General features: G+C 40.7%; 1 protein-coding gene across 1 annotated transcript in view; it reads right to left on the bottom strand.

Annotated features, from left to right (window-relative positions):
* Positions 1 to 18,134, bottom strand: part of COL6A1 (collagen type VI alpha 1 chain) — a 93,292-nt gene that overhangs the window by 49,362 nt on the left and 25,796 nt on the right. Inside the window, exons 17-21 of the mRNA XM_069225482.1 lie at positions 17,264 to 17,326; positions 13,682 to 13,735; positions 13,540 to 13,575; positions 9,451 to 9,513; positions 3,199 to 3,261 (exon numbers count right to left, since the gene is read on the bottom strand). Of these exons, the coding sequence (XP_069081583.1) occupies positions 3,199 to 3,261; positions 9,451 to 9,513; positions 13,540 to 13,575; positions 13,682 to 13,735; positions 17,264 to 17,326 (279 nt within the window). The remainder of the gene's footprint in view (positions 1 to 3,198; positions 3,262 to 9,450; positions 9,514 to 13,539; positions 13,576 to 13,681; positions 13,736 to 17,263; positions 17,327 to 18,134) is intronic.

The raw sequence follows: 18,134 nt of genomic DNA, 5'->3' as shown, positions 1-18,134 counted from the left end.
AAGACCTTTTTGAAAGTCGAAGAGCTATTCGATCTCTGTGTATGTATAGTCATACTTCCATGATGACATTCTGGTGTAACACATGATTGACAAATAATTAAACAGCTGAATATAAAATAAATAAATCTTACAACCCTGCACAGAACGTTAGGCAGAAACTAACAGGCTGGGGAGATATAGTTTCTGACAGCATTCTGTGAAGTCAAAGGTCACATGTGTGAAGGTCACTGAGAAACTGTATACAGTGCTCTGATTAGAACGAATACATCTGCCAAATTTGAAAAAAGCAGATAGGTAGGACGATCAGAGAACCACCAGCTCTCTGCTTTCTCAAAGACCCTTTTCCCGGCTTTACGGAGATAACAGTTAGGACTTTACCGAATAGCGAACTTTGTACTTGTTCTTTGCACTATATTTGCAAAAAGACTTAAAACTACAGTTGTAAACATTATTGTTTTTAAATGGAATAATGTATTTTTTATTAATAAATAGACTTTCGACTATTTGATGATGAACTGGTAATGGTTCCTCTTTCTTACAACAGGCAGCGGATCTGTAAAACTTCATCCCTTAATAAAACATTGTGACTCCGACAAGTCAGTGAGCTGGAGAATGGTGACACAGAGGAAGAGAAAGATGTTAGGATTGGATGGACTCTTGGATTATAGTTTCTTCTTTAGGGAATTCTTAAATCCAGTTTGGGATCTCTTGAAACTCTTACTTCCGGGAAGCTGAAATCACATACCGCACTAGGACCTATTGTTCTACCTATGGTAGCGTAGCCCACAACATAGTGATGGGGAAATAGTGGAAGTATAAATATTTATTTAAATAAAGTAATTGGCCTTTTTTATTAAACAAATTGAACTGGTTCTTGGAATGAAGGCTTTAGCTCTGAAAAGTGGAGGTTTGGATTTTAACCTGTGCCCTGCAAGATACAAACACGCTCTTTAACAGGTCTTTAAAACGCTGCATACACCACATTCACTTTATAATCCCTTTTCAAAGTGACTTTGGAGTGATGTCTCTGGAAATGAAATGGTGGTCTTGGGTGGGCCCGTCTATGTGCCTCGCGCTCTTCATGGTGCTCTACTGGAGCCCTCCTAGAGTGCAGAGCAGAGGATGCCTGTGATTGGTAGCTCTCTGTTAGTCTAGCTAGAAGATGTAGTTTTTTCCTAAGGATCCCCAGTTGTTGGAGAGCAGGAATATAATGTAGAAGGAAGAGGAGGTGGGTAAGTCAGTGAGGGGGCATACACAGGGAGGTACAAAAAGGGGAAGAGGGAGAAGAGGCAACGGGGAAGCTGGAGAAGGTAAATGAGGAGTGAGTGAGAGAGATTGAGATAGGGTATGAAAAGAATAAAGAGGAGAGACTGATGGGGAGAGAGAAGACACACCTCACAGATCACATAAAACAATGCTGGTACTCTGAGAAATGTTCTTATCTGCGCATGGGTACCACAAACACGGCAATAGGGCAGTACTATGGAGCCACCAAGGGCACCACCAGTAAAAGGGAGCCAGATTGATCCACAAAATATCAAATAAGTCCAATTGTTTAGGTATAAATAGCGCTGCTTTAGCTAGTGTGTGGAACTAATTTCAACAGACCATTCCTTGCCTATTTCGGTCACTATTACATTTAAATGAATAGTCTTTTTGACATGACAAGTTACAACTGTTGCCAAAGTGTGTTCTTGCTCTCTATCTCTTGCTCTGTTTCTCTTACTGCATTTAGACATACTGCTCTGTATTCCTTAATCACTTCGACATTTCTTTCTCTAGCTCTGTCTGTCTCTCCCACCCTATGCATATGTTTTATGTCTCCTCCCTCCCTCCCTCCCTCTCTTGCTTCGTTTCTTGATGTTTCCACGTTGTTTCTTCTTACACTGTCTCAGTCTGTTCTCTTTCGCCCACTTCAATATAAACTTCATTACAAAACCCCCTCAGAAAATAAACGTATCTGGCAGTTCCTTCAGTGTGGCTTGTAGATACATCTGTAACTACTGTGACTTTCACTCGGTTATTGCTTGGGCCAGGAAAATTCATAAGTCTTCCAAGTTCAGTAACTTCTCAGTCGTACAAGCCCACGCTACGAAAAAACAGATGTGGATACTTTTCTGGCATTGGAGAGAAAACTAAAGTCTGGTGTGGGGCAAGTGTGGAATGACTCTTGTTACAGAGTCTGTGGGAGAGATCTCAGGATCACAGCATAATGGTCGATGATACATTGTGGAATTTAGAGTGAGGGGAAGGTCTCAAGGAAACAGCATTTATACAGACAAGTATTGTACATTAATGATTCCAGGCCAGATGAAGGACCTACCCCAGGCATCAACATGTTAAAAAAAAAAGATCTGTACGAGAGATTCCAGGTCAATATGAAGACAATTCCAGGCCAAAAACAATGTCTTCAAGGTTGCAGGATTTAAAATGACCAATGGTAATTAATTGGGTTTCATTTAACAGGAAAGTCCACAAAGGGTTCCTAATGTATAAGTGCCAGTGATACGTACTAGGATTTACAGCCAAGAGGAAATTCCTGAGACATCAGCATATTTATAACGCCATTTATGTACTTCAAATTCCAGAATAAAAGGAAGTAACCACTGTCCATCATGCATGCCTCATTGCCTCACGAGCTCCTGGAGAAATCCAGTCCTCATGATGCAGCAGTTGCTAGTTGCCCTTTCATGTAATATGAATTGTGCCTGTCTACGCTGCATTTATCAAACTCAAATGTCAGTTAATAGACATGGTCTGTGTACAAAATGGTGGTCTAAGTCTTACTGGTCCTTTAGTGGTTGACTTATGATTGCTAAGTAATAGGGATAGCATGTCTGATGGTTTTGGCATGCAATTAATGTTGCGAAAAAAACATGTAAAACTGTTGAGCTGCACCAATGGGAAGGAGATGAGTTCCACACAACAACCTGGTAATGTTTCCTTAAAAAGCCAGTCATGAAATATTTCCCTAGGAATACAACAGAAACACAAACAGATTTCGGCTAGGCCACATGCTCCTGTCAAAGACCAAGCATGCTTATCTACCTCAAATGTGGTAAATGTGGAGATGTGAGGATCAGTGTAAATCCATCATATGTAGTACAATTGGGCCCTCCTTCTTAAGTCTCTAACCTGCTGCAGTCTGACACACAATCAAGTGCAGGATTCGATTAGGAACATAACATTGTTACTTACTGGATCTCCGGAAGTTCCTGCAGGTCCATCTCGCCCTTGGTCTCCAGGAAGGCCAGGTTCTCCCTGTGAAGCAAAGAGACAGTATGAGCTCAGGAAAGTGTATTACAAAGGGATATTGGATATTGTGTTTCAAAAAAGATAGTTCTCATGATATTTCTATAGCATGCACTTCTCTTGTCATGAGCCCTTAAGTTATAATCTCAAGTACTTTTGTTTATAGTTCAGTAGCAGAGAGTTTTATTATTGTTGAGCATTTATTGTTCGATGTGATGCTACGCTACAATCATGCCTATTGTGTTTTTGATGACCGACCTTGTTTCAGCTGCTTAGCATTCCTCTAAGTTGTTATAGACTCTTGGAAGGTGAACAAGGGAGGTGCACCATTTCTGTGAGCACGACTAAGTACACTAGTATTAAATGTAGGTTTTTCAGCAGCTTTACTGGGTGCTGCAGACTCTAGGTTCGTGATTCCTCAGAATGTGGATAAACAGAGCATTATCTATATTACATATATATTGAAAGTGCTATAGAATGAGCTCTCATATCACCTTATTTGAGTATGACAGAGATGAACTTGGTGATCTGTCATCCTTACATTTAGCACTCTGGAATTAGTGGATCATCACATCTGGACTTGCTTCTGGTCTTCATTTCTCCTCATATGCACCTCATATTCCTGATCAAGGCAGATCTAGCCATTGTGAGCACTGTCATTCTTCTCCAAGGCTTCAGGTGTCATTGACAGCTCGATAGACTCATATATACTACTCAAAGGAGAATCTGAAATACCTCCAAGGTTTCACAAACCAAAAAGAAGGTTTGGTTCTCCTTCCTCCGAGAATGGGTGAGTGACACAAGACTGCAGAGACCTCAGAGAGTTCCTCCTACATCCTGCCATGAGGACAAGTGAAACACGCCTCACAGCAGTGCCAAAAAAGTGAACTTTCTATGCCTTACCTCAAACAAGACAAAGATGTAGGCACACATTCTATAGACAAACTCCCTGAAGAAGGACAAACATCAGGGAACCATGTGTAGACAATGTGAATTGTCCGGGCCGTCACATTCAAGAAAGATGAGGAGTGCTTTGATTGACCAAGTGAAAACCCGTTATGTTATGCTATGTTAACAAGATTTATATAGCACTGGTTTGTCATTAGTATGGCCTTTCTCAGCTGTCTGGTTTGAATACCCTCACCCCTTGGTTATGATAGGATGCCTCGTTCTTTTAAAAGGGACAATAATCATCTCCAACTCTCCAAGAGTTTAGGAAGTATGGACCCATCACACCCATCAGTTCATTTGTACAAAGAAATATATAGAACATCCCCCAGATTATAGGACCCTTAAGGTTTTAGATGGGCTGCATCTCTGTGCCATTTCTACGTCCTCCCATGAGCACATCTAAATTCTATCGAATCTCAAGCAGTGAGAAAGGACGAGGACCATCTAATACCCTCAATCCTTGGTAAAGACGTGGAACATATCCCTCGAATACTTAAGCATATAAATAGATTCTTACGTTATGTCTCTATAAACAATAAGTAAGACTATGCAAATTTCCATGTTGAGTATATGTTTTTAGTTTTTGGGACTCCCTGTGACTGTTCATGCATGGCACACTTCACATTGCAGCAGAGGGACTCCATATATTTTGGACACAGCGAGCCACCGCCATGAAACACCGTGCACACCCATGAAGACTCGGTCAAAACAACTGCAATAATAGCCTCGGCCTAGAAGCCTTTGTGGGAGCTTAAGACAGGGAATAGGAGCAGTGCAAAGATACTGGAATGCTTATGTAGACCTGGGGGCTTTCAGCACCAACCTCAAAATACATCCACCGACAGCCTGCAGGAAATTAGCTACTCAGCTTTGGGAAAAGGTTTTGGTCACTGACACACGATTGATTTGTACTGCCTGCCACATGTGGCCACAGCTGCAGAACTAAAAGCTCATGTGAGGAGGAGTTCAGGAAATAAAGATGTAAACAGGGAAATCAAATGAGGTCCAAAGAGAATAGCGGATATCGAACTGAACACAAACAGCTGTTCAGTGGGGGTAGGAGTGTAGGGAAGAAGCCTTGTTTTTGGCACTGCATGAACTACCCCCATTCAAATATTCCAGGAAGTGCAACCTCTTAACTAAGTAACATCTGATCTAAACATCTGTGTAAGGCACCCAACAGTCCCCATCAACTTGAGGACCTTCGGTCCCATATGTTTGTACAGATATTATGACGTATATCGTATCCCCTGTTTTAAGTGCCATGAGAACAGGCCATGGCCAGCAAGCCTAAACTTCTTCTTACACGTCTCCTGTGTTTGTCACCTCACAGTGTAATAGCATCCATGTCCCTCAACAGCTTGACATATGGCATCACCAGCCCCATTTGTTGGTAGCACCTTGTTAGCATTTTCAAGTTTTCACCTAAATTCCCACAGCTGTTACTCCAAGTCAAAGGGCTAGGCTAAGCACCAGGTTACCACAAGTACCTAATTCTAAACATTATTCTTCATGTCCTGTAGACTGCTGTTAGTACTATGATCATGTTGGCTCTTGGTGAAATTCTCAGAACCCTGATAATACATGCTTTGTTACCCTGGCTCCCTACAGATAGTGTTTAATGTATATTCCTAAATACATTTCATGTCCTCTATGCTGTCTCGGTACCACTCTAACAACCACACTGCTGGAGCCTGTATTCCTATCCACACTGTTTCATATCTTCTCTGAACCTTTCTCAGCAACGACGTTAACTCTAGCTCTCGGACAGGTTATTTCATTAGAACTACTTGTTGACGTCATCTACACTATGCTGTTCCCACCTCTTGCAATTCTAAGACATACTCCCAGAGATGTGGATTCAAGTTTCCTAGGATTTTAACTCATAGACCTCTTTTGTTAATTTCCTTTTCTATGTGCTCACTTCCCGTACAGGATGCTGTGCTCTGCACTGCGCTAAACTCTACACTTCTGCAGGGTATAATGTTACAGATATGTGTTTTTTCCCCTTCACTATACTGTGCATAGCATCAGGTTAACTCCCACAATTCGATGCCTTACAGCTGATATATGATCATGTGCCCTGGAGGATGCTGTGTTCTGCACCACGTAAGGGTCTACAATTCTATAGTTTATAATGCTCCAGATATATGTCCACACGCCTCCGGTGCTCTGTGCACAGCACCCTGTTAACACTCACACTTTAGTGACTTCCGCCCCTACTGACATATGTTCATGGGGCATCCGGTATACAGAATGAAACATCTCTCTTTACCCTGCCCTGCATCTCTAACAGTCACCAGCAGCGGCTGTTCCAGAACGTTCCATGTTGGATGAGATCTGATTAGGTCTTCCTGTAACAACGTGCACGAGAAGGCACCTTTCATGTCTCCTCGGGGTTGCTGTACTCCGCACCATGTTAAACCCTACACTTCTCCTGCTTATATCCCTACATATGTTTTTATAGCTTTCCGTATTCTGTGCTCCGCACCATGTTTATTTTTACAGCTGCTTTACTAGAGATATAACGTTATGTCAATAATCCCTACATTACGTCACTCGTGCCAGGTTAACCAGCGCACGTCTATAGTTTATACTCCTAATGATGTGTTCATATCGCCTGTGCAGAGTACAACCTTCACACCTACACTTCTGAAACGCATATTCCTGCATAAATTGTTCCATATTTTCGAAGCTTTTATTCCCGTTCTGGAGACACCTTCCCATCTGTGGCCCGTATTCCTTCCTAGAAGTGTGTCAATGCATATCTCCTATAGCCTACTGGTATAGCTGCACTGAGCAGTGTGGACGTTTTTCCAGCCCACAGATACTTCCGTTCTCCGAAGCTGCCCTTCACAGACCAAGCAGATGTTTCAGGGACTCAGTTCTGACAGACAAATGGACTACGATCTCCTGTGACCTGGCGCCAGAACAGAACGTGCGTCTTACAAGAACACCCCAAGGGCGCCCCAGTGGTCAGGGCCCTGAGCCTTACATGGTGGGCGGAACTGTGTACCTTTCGGGAGCGAAGTGGAGCACATTTCTCCAGGAGTTGTCCTGGAATAAAGGAGTGGCCCACAATGACGGTTGGATATTCAAATAAAGCTGGCTTAGAATTCCCGTTACTTCATCATGTCTCACAGTCCTGGCAGTACGCAGAAACCACCGAGTGTTGACCTTGGCATGAGGAGCCCTCCTGGCTGCTGCATTGTGGGAATACATGTTCAGTGACACGTCCAGGTGTGTCAGGCGAGTGGAATGAAGCAAGGCGGTCCCCTTCAGACGGGGACAAAGAGGGGCATTCTGTCAGAACGAAGCTCTATTTCCAGCCCCCACCAATATTCGCTCCACCCGAGAGGAAACACCTCATTCAGTGCTGGCAGTCAGTAACAAGCACTGGAACTGGTAATGGGGGCAATTAGCAGTGTTGGGGAAAATACAAAACTTCAAAGCACAAAATACATTCACTCAGAAAAAAAGTTAGCAAAGCAGAGCCTAGACCAAGTGCCAGGGAGGTCTGTGAATGGTCACAACCTTGTTCTGCATTTAGCCCATATTAAAATACTGCTTTCTGCAATGTGAAATAGGGTTCTGATGTGCTGTGCATGAGCTTTGGCCTCTGGTTCTCAGTCCACAGGTCCTCTCATGGGCAGTGGCAGACTGGCCAATAGGGTCATGGGTTATGGCCTCGTCTGACAGGTCTGTGTGTGGGCCTGTTTTATGGTCTGATGGGCCGGTTTTTACAGCTGATTTCTCTTGTATTGCCTCAGACATTCCATACAGCAAGCCCTAATGCATGCAGTCTTCAATACATTGCAAAATATCTACTCAGCATGTAGTTACAAGTTCAAAGCTGTCCCGATTTGTAAATGTGGGCCACATTTTCTAGCTATTTGATTCGCCATTGAAGCTACTTTTATTTTGGTGCCTGGGCATATTTTCTGTCCCAGTCTGACCGTGCGTCACTCTACCTTTGAACTCAGTCATTGAGTCTCAAAGTGATTTTAGCTCTCATTGCCCAGTGCTCCTCACAAGTTATTCATTGGCCTTAACAGAGTCTCTTGCAAATTACAGCTGTCCAGTAGATTTAACTCACAAGAGCCTACAGGTCAATATACCATGTTTCTTAGTTCTCAATCCAAAGATATTTAAATACATATATCTATGTTCCTAATCCTCGCTTTCCAAGATCTCTCAAAGATTTCCAGGGCTGCAACCATTGTTCCTCGTCGTTGCCCACAAGTTACTCACGCTCTGTAGTTTATGTCACCCTACGTTTATCCCCTACATCTTGCTTCTCATCGTTTCTAAGTCAGTTCACCTATGCCTCTTGCTCTCACTCCTCCAGATCTCTCAGAGACCACTCTATATTTTTCCCCTGCTTCTCCAGGGGTTCTCACACTTTACTTTACTTTCGTATACTGGCTCTAGCTCCCAAGGTCTTTTCATTAATCTATCCATGTCCACTAACTCTAGTCCGTGAAGGTCTCTCACAGTTTACAGTGTACTCTACATTTGGACCTTTAAGATTAGTCAGCCTGTTCTCTGACATACTACTCTATCTCTGGCCCTCGCTCTCCAGCATCCTTAGGTCACTTTACCTTTGTCCCCTAGCTTTTTCTCAATAAGTGCTGAAGGCCACTCTACCTTTATCTCATAGCCATGTTGCATGTGGTATCTAACCATTTTTGCCCTTGCTCCTAGATCCTGCTCTCCACAGAAACTCTACTTTCCTTTTAGTATTTGATTCCTAGCCCTTGTACGCAGGTACCAAGGTCATCCTACTTTTATCCTCAGCCCTTGATCCCACAGTCTCTAGGGCAATCTGCATATGTCCTCTAGCTCTTGCTGCTAAGGCCTTTAGCTAGACCTACCTATGCACTTGTGCTCCATGGTCTCTAAAAGACTACTCTACCTCCCTCCCATGCCCATAGACCCCACTTGAAGGCCTTCCCACCCCTGTTCCCTAGCTATCACTCCACAGGTCTCTCGCAGGTAATTCTACCTTCTCTCCATGGCCACGTGTTCCTATATCTCTCATAGTTTACTGATCTTTGCCCCTAACTCTCAGACACAACACTAGCACTTTTCTGAAGATACAGCGCATCCCACAGGGGGTCTCTGGTATTATATGCATTTCTCAAGGAGCTCTAAGAGGTATTTGGGTATTTGTGAAGTTGCTTGCCAACCTAAAAGCAGCAACAATTGGATCAACATGTAGGATCAAGATATTCTTAAAGATGTTACCTTGTCTCCTCTGAGGCCACGCCCCCCTGGAATTCCAGGCGATCCCCTCTCTCCTACTCCACCCTGTATAAGAAGGGAAGAGAGCTAGGATCAAACAACATGAAGCACACAAAACAGCGTCGAAGTATGTGTGTGAATACAGGTTATGTTATGTGTACATACGTTCAATAAGAAACAACATCTACTTTGCACATTTGTTGACTTTGTGTTTTGGCACTATAACATCTACTATTTATTGCTGTCTTAGGTCATTTATTTACTTCACATAGTAGTTTTCGTACCACAAAGTGTGCTTTATTCAGCACTTTGTTTCACCTCTTGTGGTCTGTTATTTAATCAGCATGTCATGTTATGCATATTTCATCTATCTCATATGGTACTTTATTTTCCTCAAATGGTGCTTTGCATAAACGTTACTACACATGGGACATTGTGCAGTGCATTAGTTACTTCACATAATACATTATATTTACTGTATTACTTCAGTGCTGTTCATGATGGAGCACTTCATTTATATAACGTCATGTATTTTATGGTACCTTGCATGGTTTTTAATATGTCGTTTATATATGTCACATAGTACTTGTTATGTTTCTTTTTTAACCTCAGGTGGTACTTCATAAAATACATTATTCCTTCATAAGATACCTTTTTGTACCTCATTAATCTCACCTGATCATTTCTATAACTATTTACACCACACACAGTCTATATTCCCTTTATGTGCCCAACAAGGTACTTTATAATTACTTCATTTGCCTCCTATTGTATTTATGTGCCCTTTTTACTTGAGATTTTCCTTCATGCATTACTTCCTTCCCTCACATAGCATCTTAGTTGCACTTACTTCAACTCATTCAGTACATTGTGTAGTACTCTTTAACTTACACTTGATTTATGTATTATTTTTTGCTCCAAATCGTACACCATGTACTATAGCCTTTAATTCAGAGTTTTTCTGTCATGTGTGGTTAATATACCTGACATGGTATTTTATTTTTGGTTTACTTACCTCTAATTGCACATTCCATATACTATATTACAACAAAAATATCTTACTTATAATTTGGTGCCCAACTGTAAATGAAAGTATTTAAGGTCCTGTCTTATGCTTATACTATTGTGTCAATTCGAACACTTGTGTTGTCTAAGTCTAAGAACTGTTGTTTATGTGGTTACAAGGAAGAAATAATAGAACACGTTATTTGTATGTATCCGGTTTTGCTTCACTTAAGAAGGAAATATTTGAAGCCTGTATTTAGTGTTGCCAACTGCAGAACTATCCAGGATTCTGTTACTTATTGCTTCTCTATGACAGACACCCAATTTATTGGGAAATTGACATCACTTTTAAATGTATCTTCTCTTCATTTTAATGAAATATGATTTAGAGGTATATTATGAAGTTCATTAGGAAGAGGAATTTAAAAATTGGGGCTTTATCAAGGCATAATTTCTACTAAAAGTCAAGTTCCAGACAGAAGTTTTAGAGTAGTAGGTGCAAGCCAAACAACAACGATCCATTAGGAACACTCATAAAATGTATGGACCTTGTGTTGTCCAATATCCATTGTTCATCTAATGCGAGCCAGAACTACTGGTTTAGCAATTATTGTTTTTAATACATCAGCTTTGAATTTTGAGAAGGTAGTGAAATGTAAATGCACCTATAGATGTAAAGTGATGAGTTTCTCAACATTTCTCAACATTTCTACTCAACTTGGATGTTTTTGTTAAGATTTTACTTTGCAGTCTTATATTTGTTCTTTCCTCTTTCAAAGTAACATTTTCCTTTTGACATCTTTCTTAATGTTTGAAAGCTGTTATGATTTCTCTTGTATTAATTTAATTGTGTGTGTGAGAGGGAAACTATTTTGACATTTAATTTCATTGTTTATTTTAGATGTCTGTGAAGTGTCCTGCCGCAAAGTTTTTTGCCATGAACTGTACACAGGCAGTAGCGAGTGTCTCCTTCACTGTTCTGTTGACAACGCATATGATTTTTATTTCTTTAAAGTCACAGTATGTAATAACATTATATACGGTTGTGTTTCTGTGTTTCAAATATTGTTTTATTCTGTTTATTTGCATAGACAAATTTTTAAAGTTTGCAATAACACCCATTAAGTGTAAATCCCAATTCGAATGGGAATGGCTGGCAGCACGATTACAAGTTGCACAGTAACTTAATGGATCTGATACCTTTCTTCCAGGGACTTCATATGCATAAGTAGATGGCACCATCTCGTGAAAGGTAAAATAGTGAGGCAAATGAGAAATAACCAGGAGGATCGAGGCCCAATTACTGATTGCCCGGTAATTCCTCATTTTTAAGGAGAGCCTAAAGATCCCACATTAAATTTCTCTAAGGAGTTACTGATGCCATAAAGAAGGAATGTATCCGAAGCATAACTCCAGGGTCCTCAGAATAAGATTCTTAATTAATTTCACTGACACAAAGTACCTTTTCCAAAGAGTAACTAATATAAGTATTAAACTGAAAACATGCAATTTCTAGGTCAATATTTTCAAATAAACACTATCCCTTATTCTACGTGCAGTTTGACTGAGTCCATAAGCCACAGGCATGTGCCCTGGCATGGTAGCCAAAGATATACCTATAGTGTCCGTCATATTAGCCTAAATTCGATTTGCAATAATCATGATATAAACATCTCACTTCATCACAACCTTTATTGTGTGCAAACGGCTGACTATAAAGTTAAGATAACCGTGCCTCTTTTAGTCTCTCATTGTTTTTCTCTATTTCTTCCATTCGTACCGAGGTCTTTAAGTACAACCTAGCCTGTATATTTTGTATATTTGAAAGGCAATTATCCAAAGTCAAGTCTGTCGAAATATATTTATAACTTTTGTGTGATCCAAAACAGTAGATACTCTCTGTCAGGTCAGGGCTTCAGCATATTAGGCCATATTTTAAATATCCAATTTTGGCAGAGTCTCTTGAGACTGAAAGACAGTCAACTCTGCCACATGGCTAATTGTGCACCTAGAAATACATAAATGGACTGATACATTGACGTATTGCAGGACTCCTGTATAGTCCCTACTTATCCTGAAGTTATATTGAACTGAAATCTCTTTCTGACGCCATCAGAATTTGCTGTGTTACTGCTCCGACTTCTCTATGGAACTATGTATCTTTTTCTCTCTCCTCACTTAAGACTTTTTTTATTTAATGCCACTCAGACTTCTTTTTAACCCCTGTAAGGCACGCCTTTAACTGCACACAGTTCTCTGTAAATCCACTCAAACTCCTCTCTGATGCCACATAGACTTATTTCGCTCCATCAGACCTCCATGTGACGCCACTTAGGCCCAGTGTCTGTGGCCACTGCTGAATACATGTCAACGAGCTCACTCATATATGTCTCTATATGGCATTACTTGTATATGGATGCACCCAGTTGAGACTTCTTCATGAATCCTACTCATTGGTTAATGCACTATGATTTCTCTGTGCATTTCCATTAAGTGTGATGTCACCTTTGTTGCTTAGTCAGTGGTGAAGGCGCTGTGATGTTATCCTGGATTTCCTTTGACATTCTATTATTGAAAATGCTGCAGTGTCAGAATTATTTTCCGATAAGTTGTTATTATCGGGAAATACATTTGATTATCTCCATTTCACAGGCTGTCCAGTCATTAGTAAAGTCAGGATGGTGTCATAACGATCAGGTGCTTTGAAGTCATCCTGTACTGGTGGGCTTTCCAGTCCCTGTCTATTTCATGATGTAAGCACTGCATTAACAGATCCTGTCTATTGTGTGCCAGTGATGCTACTCCTATTCTGGAAGTTGCTGTGGCATGCATGGTGTGAAATTCATAGTCTATTGAAGTATTGGGTGGTTGTGGCATCTATGTAACCTTGATGTGACCTTCCCTCTTAGGAAATGGCATAGCCATTCTTTTTATGTGCTCCAGTACACCCTATTTTGTTGTTAATGTCAGACTGTGTCAAATTGTGGAACTATTCCTTCTAGATTCTATCAGTTGTAGGATTATTGGTATCTATTAAGTATTGTAGAAATGCATTTTCATAAAGAAAAGAGTTAATCTGTGTCTTACCCTCTCGCCTGGAGGTCCATCTGGACCAGCATCACCCTAAAAAGAGAATGGAGAGCAACTGATGATTAGCCTTATAATTCAGGTAACAGTGAAGACGCTCTCACTTCACAATCAACACAAAGAAAATGTCTGCTTCACTCACCTCATCTCCAGCTTCGCCCTTATCCCCAGGCTGGCCTGGTCCTCCAGCTTCACCCTGTGATTAAGAAAACAAATTGAAGACACTAGTAAGTGAAGAATTGACTATGGTGGATCAATGATAATGAATGGAGCACATTAAAAGTGCATTGAGGACCTTGACGATAGGGCCCAACAACAGGGAGTTCAACACAAATAATAAAAGAGTACATACAACATCTCCACAGGAAATATGAGTGATGCTAACATGTGGGAAACTGGGCACTGGAAGCAGGCTGAAGAATAGCCACCACGCGATACAAAGGTATCAAAGGGAAGGTTACCATTGGAAGCAGGCTAAGCAAAAAGTAGGAGATTGTTCAATTAATACGTTACAGAACAAAACAGGCCAAAATTGTTACAGCTGGAAATTAAGCAACGAATAATCCTTTTATAGTAGGAAACAAAACTACTGTCAAACGCGTTACCGTACAGAGTGAATGGTTAAATGCAGTACAGTTGGGAACCTGATCAATTAATAAATCCTTTACAGTTGGATACTGAGGGCCTGATATATGACCATTAGAGGTTGTGACTTGCAATTTGTGAATTTCAGTAACTCGCAATTTGTGAATCACAAACTCTGATGTAGAACTGTGTCTGGGACACTGTTTGAGATTTCCAAATGGGTCGCAATGAACCTGTCTCATTAATATTAATGAGGCAGGTCTCAATTTGCGACCCGTTGGGAATGGCTGGCACTCACACGGATGGTGGTCTGCTGGGGTCAGCAGACCAACCTATTTGTGACTGATTTTAAATAAAGCAGTTTGTTTTTAAAATGCAGGCTGTTTTCCTTACAGGAAAACGGGATGCCTTTCAAAACTAAAAATTAAACGTTTCAGTTTCATTTTTTTGGAGCAGGGGCTAAACTGTGATTGTTTTGCAATAGCAGTCCGGTCGCAAAATAATCATGCATTCCCCTGCAATTCGCTATTAGGAAGGGACGCCCTTGGCATGCCCCTTCCAAATAGCAACTCGCAAACCCTATTTTGCGAGTCAGTAACAGGTGATCGACATGCACACTAGGGCTGATACATGCTACAGCCCTTTTTAACAGTCGCAATTCGCCGTTTGTGACTGCTAGAAATGGTCGTACATCGCATCCTTAATAAAAACATTATGGTAGGAAAGTGAACAGTAGAAACCCCTGTAAGAGCAACTTACAGAGTGAACAAACTATTTTTTTAAAGAAAACTGGGCAATAGATAAACACATGACAGTAGGAAAAGTGAAAAATCGAGAAACACTTTAGAGTGGGAGACAATGGACAAACACTCTCCAAAAATAAGAAGTAATAATAGAAATACTACTTCAGAGTTTGAAACTGATAGTTTGTAAACATTCTATAACATGATATTGATCAATTGACATGCCCTGAATATTAGGAATCCCTATTATGGAAGAAGCATACAATAGGAAAAAGAACAAACAGAATATTTTCATATGCCGAAATCACTGTAATTACCAGGGAAAACACATTGCCTGGGAGTAGCTTGACTACAGAAAATATATTGTACAAGACCTGCTATTATCTGAACACCTAAAGTCTCGCAGCTTAAATATTGAAGAGAAAATGTTCGTTAAGACTGAAAAAGAATCTGTCATCTGTCAAATCCATTCCCATACCACGGATAAAGCAATAGAAACGTGGAAAGGCTACTCTTGAGAACACTGCTTGTCCCCTGGAAAATTACTTTTGTTTTCTTTCCCTGAAATATCACGTTCTGTCAAAAATGATTTGAAAATGTTTGAGGTGAAATGTATGTCGGAAAGCTGGGTAGCATCTCATTTATCTAAGTCACAAGAGAGGTTTCTGGAACATAAAATGAAGTTTGGGACGTGTAGAGAAATTTGGAAAAATGGGAGGACAGTAGAGTGAGTAGAGGAAGAATTGGTATTTCTACTGCAGTGGACTACCAGCAGTTTCCAGTCTCATTCCAGGATGCAAATGGTACCAGTCTAGGGAGAGCTTGAGGCATAACCAATTATAGTCACCTGGGGCTTTATTACTAAAAAGATCCCCAGAGGTGCAACTGGCATTTACACCCATTTTGACACCTCTGGGACACTTTAGTATTACGGGAGAGACCACACAACACATAAAATTACCAAACTCAGTAGTGCATCTGAAATGCACTTATGCCAACATTTTTGTCCAAGCGCCATGGTATGTAATTCCATAAATAAAGCAATGTGTCATCCCTCAACATGTAAACTGAACATCACCAAATTAAAGGCAATTAAACATACAAGGGGCCATGCTAATGGCAGATGTACTTGTTCAAGAATTACTATTAGAAAGCAAAACTTGAAACTGGCAGATGCAACATTGCAAGAGGAAATAGATTAATATGTTGATTTCACATTATGAAATGTGAATCTAAGTATGGGTGCTGTCCTAAAACATGATATATAAATTCTGAATTATTGGTCACACCAAGTGCAATTGTCTAAACATTACAACACCAAGGGAAAGATAGTGTATAGAAGTAAACTACAAAGTGCGAGAACATCGCACCACCATCAATCCAAGCTGTGCCTCTAAATGCCACACAGATAAGGACTTGTATAAAGTTGTAACCATTTAGTCTCTCCTCTGCAAGGATACTGGCTGCCATAGAGCAGTTAATTAGCATTGAGGAGTAAAACACAGATCCTGATCTCAGGTGTTTGTCTGTCATGCAGTTATTTACTGGCATTTCCGAGGACTGCAATCCATGCTGGGGTCGTGACACATGCTACTTACTATCCAGTGCAAAAGGTGTCTATCACTGCAATGTGAACCTTCCAAGGTACAGACACTGCTTTGCATCACCTTGTATTAAAGAGGTGTTAACGAGGCCAATCAACACAATCAAGCTTAATCTACTAAGATAGCCAGACTAGGCTTTGCATAAAAAACTAACACCTACTTAAAAAAAAGGATTAAACGGCGACTGCATGTGTGCTGCAATGAACAGCACACAGCCAACGTGAGGAACCTTCTGAGCTTGTCTCCTCACAGTAATGTGTACTCAAAAGGTGTGTCTCCTGTACAAATCCTATTCTAGACAACATTCTGTCATTTCTGCACCATGGTGCAAAGCTATGTGTTGAGCAAGGCAGCCTGTTGGATCACTAGCACAAAGGATGACACCTGCAACAGGTCAGTCTGTGTGGGTATGGCACTGCACTGTTTTCCTTCTAAGCAATGCATCACGGTAAATGTGGATCCTACCCTACATTCAGTAAAACAATTGTAAAATCTGGGCCTCAGTTCTTTGATACTCTTCACATGTGTTCTATAGTCCTCAAAGTTCAATTGGGAGGTTGTTTACGGGCAAGCATATGACATATAATTTAGATACTCATGATTTAAAGACAATGGCCAGCTGGCTCTAGCAATGGAGGCCCAGATGTGTACCACATGGCTTTCCATTTCAGATAACAAAGCCTCCTATTCACCCAAGTTTTCAATGGATTTTCACTACGGGGCAGCAGAAACAACACAAGGCTTGTTACCAATAAAACAGTGTTTCCCTTCAATGCAGGACCTCTTTCTTACCTTATCTCCAGGGTTTCCGTTGCTCCCAACTCGGCCTGGGCCTCCATTTGCCCCTGATTCTCCCTGCATACAAATAAAGGGGTAAGATTTTATGAGTTAATTCTGGGGCCTGAAAATAGCACATCCAAGAAGTCTCCATATGCAGTAGCAAAAAATAACATGATTCACTCAAAGCCCCAGGAAAACACTAAGGGCAAGAACATCAGGGACACCCAACACAAAACCCAGGATTTTAAACACAGTAAACCCCTGACAAATGCTCTGGATACAGGTTCCAGCCAAACCCATTAAAATACTTAAAACACTCTGCACACCACAACATACTAAGAAAGGATAGGAGCAATACAGAGGATCCAGACCACTGAGAAACCAGAACATTAACAGAACATACAAGAGTGCTACACAGTGAGTGCACTCATAATGAACCTGCTGTAGTTATCACTTGCAATAATATTTTCAGTAGTGACACTCTTCACCACTTTCCCTGATCTGTAGTAGCACTCCCTGCTTTTTCTTGCTAAATCCCTCTAGTTGCTGCTCACATCAGTTCTGTATTTCCTTTAGTTAATACTGTACAACATAAAGACATTTAATGTTAATGTGTTGTAATATGTTTGACTCATACATGAATGTTATTAACCTCTGTTATAACATACATGTGCACTGTCTGATGTCTAGTTCTGACAGCTAGAAATGTTTGAAAGGCGCCTCTTGTTCAAACGAGCTTGTATGTCATAATATCGCGTGATAAAATAATGCCTTTGCAACACAATCAAGCAAGAATATTGCCTACACTATACTGTTAAGGTATTATATGTAGAGAAGAATAGATTTATTATTGCTAATTCTATATCTAGGTAGTACTTTGAAG

Source organism: Pleurodeles waltl, chromosome 3_1 (genome assembly GCF_031143425.1).
Source record: "Pleurodeles waltl isolate 20211129_DDA chromosome 3_1, aPleWal1.hap1.20221129, whole genome shotgun sequence".
NCBI lineage: Eukaryota > Metazoa > Chordata > Amphibia > Caudata > Salamandridae > Pleurodeles > Pleurodeles waltl.
This window is presented reverse-complemented; position numbering and strand designations above follow the sequence as displayed.